The 11,665-nt window shown below is 38.5% G+C and overlaps 1 gene segment (V, D, J or C); it reads left to right on the forward strand.

The window, feature by feature from the left end:
* Positions 1 to 283: 283 nt before the first annotated feature.
* LOC138804210 (immunoglobulin kappa variable 2-29-like) lies at positions 284 to 1,252 on the forward strand. The segment is given in 2 exon segments: positions 284 to 372; positions 738 to 1,252. Coding segments are annotated over 2 exon segments (381 nt in total).
* Positions 1,253 to 11,665: the final 10,413 nt, after the last annotated feature.

Here is an 11,665-nt window from a genome sequence, read left to right on the forward strand (position 1 = left end):
GTCCTGGACTTAAACATACATATAGTATGGTGGTAGGAACATGTACACTCTCTGGAACCTGCAGTTCCAGACTTTCAAAGTGGGGTCCCTCCTATTACCACAGGTATCATGGATTTTTATTGATTATCATCAAACTCAGAACACACTTGACACTTTTCTCAGAAGAGCAGGCTTTACCTTCCCTTTTTCTTTTCTCACACTGCTGCACCCACCTGGTTATTTGCATATTGCTCTCTAAAGAGGACCTTCCTTTCTAAATCTGAGATAAAGACTCAGCTCTGAACTCGCCTTGGCCTGTCAAGATTCCTCATTTTACTCCAAAAATGAAGTCCTTGTCTCAGCTCTTGTGGCTGTTAATGCTCTGGATCCCTGGTAAGGACAAAGGGAGATGAGGAATGAGAGAGGGCAGAAGGGAGAGCTCTCAGGGCCCAGTTGTGCCTTATCCATGTGTTAGATGTTCATGCTAGGACAAATAATGTGTAGGTCTGAGAGAGTGAGAAACATTCCAGAATGAGTACCTGTGCTTGGGTAAAGACTGCTAGGAAGGAATACTGTCATTGACTTCTACAGACACTTTTGTGCTTCAAAAATATATCTTTTTAATATTTAGTATTTTGAGTTTATAAATCAAATCATGACTATGAATAAGAAGCAATATTTACCTAAATAATAGTAATAAACACATGGTTCTCTATGATTATATATAACCTTGCACTTCTGTCTTATTCTAATTTCAGGTTCCAGTGGAGATGTTGTGATGACCCAGACCCCGAGTTCCCTACCTGTCACCCTGGGGCAGCTGGCTTCCATCTCCTGCAGGTCCAGTCAGAGTCTCCTGCATAGTAATCGAAACACCTATTTGGAATGGTACCTGCAGAAGCCAGGCCAGTCTCCACATCTCCTGATCTATTTGGTTTCCAAACGAGCATCTGGGGTCCCAGACAGATTCAGTGGCAGTGGGTCAGGCACAGATTTCACACTGACAATCAGCAGAGTGGAAGCTGAGGATGTTGGAGCTTATTACTGTTTTCAAGGTACACATCTTCCTCCCACAGTGATACAGCCTTGAACAAAAACCTCCCATCTGGCTGGGTGAGCCGCCCTCATGGCTGGCTGGTCTGGGGAGCAGCCCACCAGATTGTGTGAGTCTGCCTAGGAGGAAGATGTTGAGAGCAATGTGAGAGTGACTCTGAGTGGAAATGCAATCAAGAAATTTAAATTATAGACCACAAAATTAAGAAAGAAAGGGTCAGAGTGGGTATGGGGATAGGGGAAAACATTGAAAGGGGTGACATTGACCAAGATACATAATATTTATATATGATTTTGTTAAATGGCAACTCCTTTGTACAACTGCAGAAAGATCATTTAGAAAACTAGATGTGGCACTAAAAGTTTTCACTCTCTCTATGTTAGGAAGCACTAGCCTCTGTGTATTTATCTATACAGCCGACTGATCTATGATGCATTTTTACACTTTCATTCTATAAATATACATTTAATTCATATTTCTATAAAACAAAGAAATTTACTCTAGGTTTTATTTACAACCCCAAATCAGAGTTTATTCCACTATTTTCCCTTTTTTATTTCTGTAATACTTTTGCAACAGTGAAAATTTTGTTTCTAATTATATTTGCTGAATTTCAATATCTGATTATTCCTTTTAATCCTAATTTCCTACTGTATGTGTCACCTATACTTCTCTTGAAGGCAATTTACTTCACATGCTTCTACAACTATGATAGCCCTGATACCCCTTTCCTAACCTCAATGATCCTTGTCCCTTTCTTTGTACCTTTGTCCTACTAATGTGTTCTTTACCAATATTAGTTCTGGCTAATCCTTGTCAGCCTAAACTTTGTGTGTATGCCTCTGTGTGTGTGTGTGTGTGCACTGAAGTTGTTCCCCTTTTTGTACAATTCTGTGGGGACAACCTCAACACATTGCACTCTAACTTCAACAGCCTGAGATCTTCTTTCTCTTAGCATAATGTAGATATGCTTTCCATATTTTGGACCTCAACACTGTGAGCAACATTCTACCTTATCCTTTCGTTTTATTCCTTCGATTATTTTCATAACCTGGTTGCCTCCCATGCTCTAAACAAAATCACTAAATATTGCTTTCTGTTTGGAACAAAATTTAAAAATATAAGTGATATAAGTATATGCAGGTTTTCTTGGAACAATTGGATTAAATGATACAATTAAATTTATGATGTAGAGAACATCTCATCCCTTGACTTATGTATAATCTTTAAGTAAAGATAAATATGATTCATGAAGTCAGTCATCCATGCATTTAAGAGATAAATAACATTAAAATGCCATATGACAGAGCTAAAAAGAACCAGAGGATCTGCAAAGGTGGGAAGAAAATGGTTTGTGATGTTGGATATTCTAGAAAGAGGTGATAGGAAAGAGTATTCAGAAGTGGAGGGCAACATCCACACATCTGGAGATGACAAGAACAAATGACAATGTTTGAGCTCCTATATATAGATCGTGACACTGTGTTTCATGTAATTATCATTTTCTCTATTTTCACTTCTATCTATAGGGACATGTCTGTGGATATCTATTTATGAATTATCTGTTTATCAGTCTATGTATCGTCTATTTATCTGACTGTCTATGCATCTTTCTGAAGCATGTCTGTTTATCTATCTGCTTAGATCTCATTTGCCACTTACTGCTTGTGACAATGATTTACACAGAGAGCAGATAATGATTACATAGATAATGATTACACAGAGAGCATCAGACATTGAGAAAGAAAAGGGAATCTCTTTGGTCTCAGCAATAGTCACAGTTCTCAAATTCAGCAGAACTACTTAACTTTCTTAACATTTTCCTCATATGATTCCATAATAAGATGTCTTAGATTTTTAAAGTTACCAAGAAAGGATGCCAGGACCCATGAATTGAGCAGAAGACACTACCCATAGGATGCTAGAGTGATTCTGCCCTGTGGTTCTCAGGACAAAACAGGTTCTCTTAGGCAACTCTGTTCAAATCTGCATAATCCAGATAGTCTGAGGACTCAGAACTCTTCTGGGCTGTATAAGATAAGATAGCCCTTTCTTTGCCCACTCCTATCTAACTCCTGCTGATTTTTATGGGTCCAGAACACAGTCCTTTGTCTTAAGAATTTCTGAAAAAGCTACTTCTCTGTGCAAGAATCATTTTCAGTCACAACACATCATGGACCTGAGGGTCCCTGCTCAGTTCCAAGGGATCCTACTAATCTGGCTCCCGGGTAAGAAAGGACAGCAAGGGAATTTCATCAGCTCAATGTGGTCATGAAACATGAAACATGCATAATTTTGTGAATATTGGATTCTGTGTTTCTATGTCAGGGACCAGATATGACATCCAGTCTCCATCCTCCCTGCATGTGTCTCAAGGAGACAAGTCACTATCACTTGCCAGGACAGTCAGTACATTAGCTATAACTTACATTAGTATCTGAAGAAACCAGGGAATCCTCCAAGGTTCTTAATCACTTATTCATCCAATTTGTACTATGGGGTCCCATCGAAGTTCAGTGGCAGTGGATCTGGGACAGATTATTTTCTCAGCATCAGCAGCCTAGAATCTAAAGATGACACCACTTATCACTGTCAAGAAGAATATAAAAGTCTTTCCAGAGTGTTACAAGTCATCAAACCTTCCAGGAAAGCAGATGCCTGAGGTTGGGCTGCCCCAGCTGCGCCCCCTGGTGTTTCTGTTATTCTCAGACACAGTCAGATGCTCAAATTCAGTAAGTCATTTTGCTAGAAGAAGGTCTATGAACCTTTGTTTTATTCAAACACCCTTTCCCTGTCTTCATCCTAGAAAGGCCTTTAGAACAAAGTCTCTTCCTATTCAAAGCAGATGTAGATCTCATTATTCCTCAGTAGTGTAGGTTATCACATTAGTTTGGATTTACCGGGCAAAGGAAAAGCCATTCTAGGTATTAGGAACAGCATTGTTGCTGTAGTTATTATTGTGCCTAGTAAAAGGTAATCATAATTTAAACTACATTAAGTAATATTTTGTAGTGTCAGACTTGGTATTATGCTTCAATAAGGCTTATATTGTATAATAAACAAATTAGTGCCATTGATATATCAACAATCATACGATCTCATTTCTTTGTGGAGAATTTTTAAAGACCTTTGTTTTGACAATCAAATATTACTGGAAATGGGAAATTCTTCCTTGCACCAGCCCATCTTCACAGGGCCAAGAAATCTTAGATGAAACCTTCTAAAAATGAGTTTAAATCTTTTCTCTTTTTGAGGTGATTATCTCAGTTATTTTATCACAGTGATGGAAAACTGACCAATATAATGGATAGGTTAATCTTTATTGTCAACTGGATTAGACTGAGAAATGTCAAAGAAATTAGCTCATTCTGAAGGGGTGTTCATGAATGTGTTTCTAGATTAATCTGTGGGCTCTGCCACAATGAATAGATTCATCACTTGAAAGGTTAGCAGTGAAGGACTATTACTGGGATGTTGTAAAAGCATGGTATGGGCTTAGTTGGAGTAACTACACCACCAGTAGACATGACCTTGGGACTCTATCTTGACCCGATCACTTCCTATCTTCCCTTGGCTTCTTGTCTGCCCTGAGTTGAGTACCTCTGTTAGATGGTCCTATCCTATGATGTTCTGCCTCACCATAGGCCAAGAAAGCTTAGGACAATAAACTTAAAGCTCTGAAACTATGAGTTCAAATAACATTTCCTTCCCTTAAGTTGTTCCTGTCAGTTAATTGGTTTTAGACAACAAACTTTATGCACATACCCATATCTACTGACTAGCAATCTATACTTTAAGCAGGTAACAAGGATTCCAAAGAAGGTTCCAGAAACTCTGATTTAGTACAAATCTATTGTCACAAAGGAGATCTTTACTTAGCAAAAATTGTTTAGGTACACAAATATTTATCCAGTGATCTCATGTCTCAAAAGAATAATGATTTTTAGAAACTTGAGGATATATAAGTACAAAACTTGCTAAAAGAAATTGCTTATGATCCCAATAAACTTCCAAAAGGAAATAAGGGAATTAAATTTGATTCTACATCGGCAAAATTGTTATCATGAAGCTTTCCTTTTTTTTTTTTGTTTGGGGGCTTGAACTCTGGGCCTGGGCGCTGTCTCTCAGCTCTTCAGCTCAAGGCTACCACTTGAGCCACAGCTCCACTTCCAGTTTTTGGGTGTTTTTTTGGAGATAAGAGTCTCATGGTCTTTTCTGCCAGATCTGGCATTGAACTATGATGCTCAGATCTCAGCCTCCTGAGTAGCTAGGATTATAGGCATGAGCCACAGGCACCTGGCTTTAAGAAACTTTCTTAAAAGATATCTAGGGATTATTGGTGTTTATGCCTATAATCATGGCTACCAGGGAGGCAGTATGACAGCTCCACCTGGATCAGTAGTCATTAAAAGCATGAATAGCTTACAGATATAACTGGTTAGGGTGTGTTCCACTAAGTTTTAGGGTGGCTCATTGCAAGCTATTTTTGTTACAAACCAATGTATAACTATGTATATTTATAAAACAATGGGAAGCAGGAGAAATTTTTTAAAATCTACACAATACATGAATAAGCCCAATAAAATTTAATTCATTTATGAAAACATCTAAGGAACAGTTAGCACTAACATTACCCATGAGATACATATATAGAAAATGTAATGCACAATAATGTATAGTAATATATAAAGGGCAATAAAATGAGACTTTACAGGTATAATACAGCCCCTTCCAATAGTCTGGAATCTCTTGTGAAATGAAAGGGGAAGGAGGAGGAAGCCACAAAGTAGAACATTCACTCTGCTTCTGGCCTGACTTGTTATGGGCTCCACCACACTCTACCCACCTGGTAGACTAAAATTTCTAATCTACGAGCTGAAAAATGAATTCTATCCTTGAAGTTGCTTTTACTGAGATCTTAGACACAGCAATGGAAATCTAAGTAACATCTTTATAACTTAGGTCCTAGCTTATCTAGCTTACCTTATGAAAATAGCCTTTCAATGAATGAATGGATCAAGAAAATGTATATATACACAATATAATTATACTCATTAATCAGAAAAAATGATAATGTACCATTTTTAAGGACAAAAAAAGACTTGGAAAAATTTATTGAACAGCTGGGCACCGGTGGCTCAGACTACAATCCTAGCCACTCAGAAGGCTGACATCTGAGGATCATGGTTCAAAGCCAACCCGGGTAGCAAATTCTGTGAGACTCTTATCTCCAATAAACCACTAGAAAAGCAGAAGTGGCACTGTAACTCAAGCGGTAGAGCGCTCGCCTTGAGCTGAAGAGCTCTGGTACAGCGCCCAAGCCCAGAGTTCAACCCCCATGACTGACAAAAAATAAATTAATTAATTAATTAAACAATGTAGGTCAGACCCAGGGAAGCATAGGTTGTATGTTTTCCCTCATTTGTTGTAGGTAGAAAGTACCTATATAAATCTACTGTAAGTATGCCAGGTGTGGTTACAAATGAATTAACTGAAATTTAATAGACTCTATGCAGAGTTCAATAATTTTTAAAAAGATTAAGTCAAAGCTCAACAAAATAAGTATCAGGAAATGGGTACTTGCAACAGGGGAAGAGTTGGGCCAAGAGGGAAATGGTAGAAGAATGAAGGGGAAAGGAGGAAGAAAGGAGAAAGGAGAAAAAATAAGGGAAGGAGTGTGTTGAATGGATTGAAGATATTGAAGTGGTGACACATATCACCATGCATTGTACACATAAACTATGTTGTTCAATGTCAGAAAATCAATACATAACATAAAATTAAGTAAGGAAGGGGTGTGTGAGAATTTTGAAAGGGTGACACTGATCAAAATGCACTGTATTTATAAACTGTTTAGGTGAATGATAAACACTTTGTACAACTACTTAAAGATAGTAAAAACATTAAAAAATAAGTGATCATCAGGTTGAGAATCACAAAATAATATATTTGTATTTTACTTCTAGTAGACTAAAATGATAAACAGTGGCATCAACTTTTGATATCAGTTTTGTTGCTCTTGAAAATTACATATATGCTACTGTAAGCTTATATACTTTAAGTGATCATCATATGACATTGAATTTTGAATTTTCTGCTTTAAACTATTTAAATGATTTTGTTATTATTAAGTAAGATGTTGTACAGAGTGTTATCATTTTATAAATCAGATAATGATTATATTTTCTTTTGGACAATGTCACCCCTTCCTTTACTTTCCCCCAGTTTCCCCACCCCCCATTCTTGCCCACAAGTTACATAGGCCATTTTCCATAGAGTGTATACTGAATGACATTGTTGAATTTGTCATCCCTCCTCCCTCCTTCTCTCTCTTTCTGCACCCCAATTTACCTTCCCTCATTCTAAGTATTTTAGAGAAATAATCATTTAGACACACATTCCTGTTGTACGGACTCGGGACCTCGGAAAGACCACCAGAGACCACGACCAATGCAAACAGCAAAAGAGTCGTTTATTTGCGAGCTCATGTTTGGTCCTCCACACACCCGGTAACCAGTGACGCTAAGAGGCCCCGAGCACAAAATCAGTACAGCTTTTATAGCATTTAACAAACAAGTTTAGGGGATTTCCACACAAGCAGTTACATGATTGGTTAACATCTATAAAGATTGTATAGTCATTTTTTTATTGGCCCATGTACCAAGGTTTGAGTCCACCCTAAAGGCACTGCCCTTTTTCTGAACTATTGGTCCATGTTTGACGGTTCGATGTTTGCAAAACTGTTATGTTGTATTCCTGGAACACATAGACAATTGTTCTGTTTCTTAAGGGTGGGCAGGGTTGACGGCAAACGATTTTTTTCTCTCTCTCTTGGGGTTACTCTGAGGGCATCCCAGAACAAGATGTTGGGGTTAACCTCAAAATGGAGTTACTTTAGCTCTTCAATTCCCAGATTCTTTGTGTGGTATTGTTACCAATGATATTTACCATATATTATTTCCTATGGGTGGCTATGTTCATTTTATCTTCATTTTTAAATTTCTCGAGGTCATTATCCTATTCATCAGACTTGGAGCTACATCGAAAAAGCAGCCTTCACGGGGCTCAATTTCCATCTCATCCATGGACAAAACTCTCACCTGTAATCACAGCACTATGTTAAATGATATAAGTCAGGCTGACAAAGCCAAATATTGCATGGTCTCCTCATTTGTGGAACCTAAACCTACACTGATGGTGATATAAATTATAATAACAGGACATAAATGTAAAAGGGAGGTAGATGTGGCAAAAAGAAACAAAAGGATTCTAAGTTTAAATATTAATTATAATACACAGTAAATATTTATACACACATGTACATGTGTTTGATGATGGCCATAAATACTATATGAAAAATGGTAGGTGAGGGAGGAGAAAAGAGAATGGAAATACAAAGAGCTTGGTGACTTTTTTCTTCAAAGTACACTGTATTCAGGTATGGAATGATGAAATCACCTCATATTGTCAATACATGACTTGTACATCATTAATTAAACAGTACTCTAAACATTCATACAAAGAGATGAAAGGATCTTTTTAGGAGAGGACCACAAGAGATCAATAAATATGTGCATGTGATTATATAAAATTATACCTATTGAAATTCATTCCTAGAAATGGAAACAGAGTGTTTATATAGTCCTGTTTGTGGTTCTTTTTTTTTTTTTTTGCTTTCCTTTTTTTCCTTTGATTTATTCCCTCTTGTCACTGTATTTAATTTCTGCATACTTTGTCTTGTATATAAGTCTACCTGATTTGGGGAGAGAAAGGGGAAGTCCAGAAACAGTGGGACAAATGGTGAACCAATTCACAATTGAAATCCACTACACACTAAGATGGAATGAACTACACAACTTAGGGGGAAGAGAGACAGGAGGCAAATAAATGGATAAGAATGAAGAATGGGTGATATTTCAAAAGGAATTGTACTCATTACCTGAATTGTGTAACTGTAATCCTCCTGTACATTATCTTTACAATAAAATAGTTTAATAAAATTATCCAAATTCACAGTAAATAAAATGGCATAATTATGCATATAAAATTACTGGGACTCTGCACAACTCTTGAGATATTCAATTAACTTAACAAAACTAATCAAAACAAAACCAAAACTCCAAATGGATATCCTGCCAACTGCTCTGTCAAAAAGCTGCTACATGATGGCAAAAGGATCTTACAAAGAGCAAAAAATAAACTATGACCCTGGGGAACAAGGGGTATTGCTACCCTTTCTCAACAGGAGCTCCAAGCTATAGGGCTCTCTGTCAGGTTTTGATGGCTCATGTGACAGCTGGGACCATGTTTATAGAGGAGGCTATGTCTCCTCATGTGCAAATTCCTGACTATTTTATATTTTCTTTGTCAACTACGATTACACCTCACAAGAGTGACACACCAGGATTCTTGTAGTGAAGTCATTAAGTACAAGTCAGAAAAGTGAGGGAAGGAGTGTGGATCCCACAGATATGCAGCCCTGAAGGGAACATGTGCACACACATCATGTCCAGTAGTGGGAGGTGAGAGGGGGCTGCAGTGTCAGTGCTGTCCCCAGCAGGTCCCCAGGGTCCTCTGCAGTGATCAGGCCACTGCTTGTCCTCTAGGGCACAGACTGGGTTCTGAGCTTCAAGATTCTCATGCTAAGAGTGAAAAGGGCTACTTACCTGGTGACATGCCCATTGTTGTGCAGTATGTTTTCTCAGTATAAGAATTTAAAATGACCCAGGAGCCAGTGGCTCAGACCTGTAATCCTAGCTACTCAGAAGGCTGAGATCTGAGGATCGCGGTTCAAAGCCAACCTGGGTAAGAACGTCCATGAGACTCTTATCTCCAATTAGTCACCAGAAAACCGGAGGTGGTGCTGTGGCTAAAGTGATACAGTGCTCACTTTGAGTGCTAACACAGACTCCAGTGAATTTCAGACTGTCCTGAGGACCCTGCTGATTCTCCTCTTTATCCCAGCCCCTCAGAAGCAATGAGAATACCTCTGGAGCATCCTTCCCACAGTCAGCCCTGCTAAGTCTGGGTCTCTCAGACTTGCAACGTGGTCCCCAATTTCATTCCAGCTCATGTCCCAGACTGTAAACACTCTCCTTTCCTGTGGATACCTCCTGTACTGAGTGTAGGTGGAAAAGACTTCTGATCCCCACTTCCTCCTGATTTTTAACCTCATCTGTCAGCTAGTCAGCTTCTTGCCTCCCAACCCTAGACAGTGTATGTGTGCCCACAGTTGCGGTTTGAGGCCATTGTTCCAAATCTTCATGTTTTCCAGTGTCTAAAGTCTGTGTGGACTTGAAATTCACAAGTCCATGTCCTGAAGCATAGATCAGGAGAATTTAATATGTTATCTTCAGAGCTTGGCTTCTCTCAACACGCTTGAGTAGCAGCTTTTGGTGTCTCTCTTCCTCATCCTATCAATATATCCCCTACAATTTACCATGTGTTTTCCACACCTACACAGTATTCAGCTGCCACCTTTTTATTTGAACCAGCTTCATCTTTCAGTGCATGGTAGAGAAGTGAATCTGTACCAGAAAAGGTAGTAGGGGCTATTCAAGAGAACAGATGATAAGATTAGAAGTGAAATTTTAGAGGAGTGGAGGGAATGGGTATAGCTTTTAGGTAGGATTATAAATCGCCATAAAAGGAGGGAAGAAGAAAATTGTAAAAATCTTCCTGAAGCAGTTCTGTTAGCATGTGCTACAGAGAGCAGTTGGCCCAGTCCTCATCCCTGTCATCATCTCAGGGAGACAGAGTTGCCATCACTTGTAGGGCCAGTCAGGGTATTAGCAATGATTTACATTGGTACCAGCAGAGAACAGGGAAAGCTCCAAAACTCCTGATCAGTTACACAACTAGTTTGCAATCTGGGGTCCCATCAATTTCAGTGGAGGTCAATGAGGAACAGATTTCACTCTCACCATCAGCAGCCTGCAGCCTGAAGATGTTGCCACTTATTACTGTCAACAGAGTAATAATTATCCTCCCACAGTAATACAAGCAATAACATAAGCCTTTAGGGAAGCAAAGGTGAGAGGTTGGGCGGCCCCATCTGCTTATCCTGGTGCCTGCATCTGCTGATAGAGCTTTTCAGATGCAGCCAAATTCGAAGGTCACTGGAAAGTATTGGGAGAAAGGTTATGTAGGCATCTCCACACCCTAACCCTCTGTCCTTCTGCTCATCCCAAGCAGCACACACCTGACAATGCCTCTTCTAACTTTATAAGAACACACATCTGTACTCATGTGTGGTCCATATTGTGCTAAAATTCTGCAGTCACTCAATGAAGAATTCCTTCTAAGTATGTCAAAGCAGGTTTTTGAAAGGAAGACAATATGGCTTGTGAAAAATATTTTGAAAAATAATTTTGTAAAGAAAAATAGTCATTAAAAAGTTTGATTGCCATGGAATAATTTTATTTGAAGTAACATGATGTTAGGGTATGTGTACATATTGCACAATGTTTTAATAATAGAATTAGCAATCAGTCATCACTTAAAACACTTATCAAATTTTTTGTAATCAGCAGATTTTCTTTTCTTCAGCACATGACATCTTTAAATAACAGATTTCAAGTAACATTTTTACAACACATCCAATGCTTTCAACTAGTTACCAAATATTAATTT

Source organism: Dipodomys merriami, unplaced genomic scaffold (assembly GCF_024711535.1).
Source record: "Dipodomys merriami isolate MVZ:Mamm:240054 unplaced genomic scaffold, mDipMer1.0.p SCAF_36, whole genome shotgun sequence".
Classification (NCBI taxonomy): Eukaryota; Metazoa; Chordata; class Mammalia; order Rodentia; family Heteromyidae; genus Dipodomys; species Dipodomys merriami.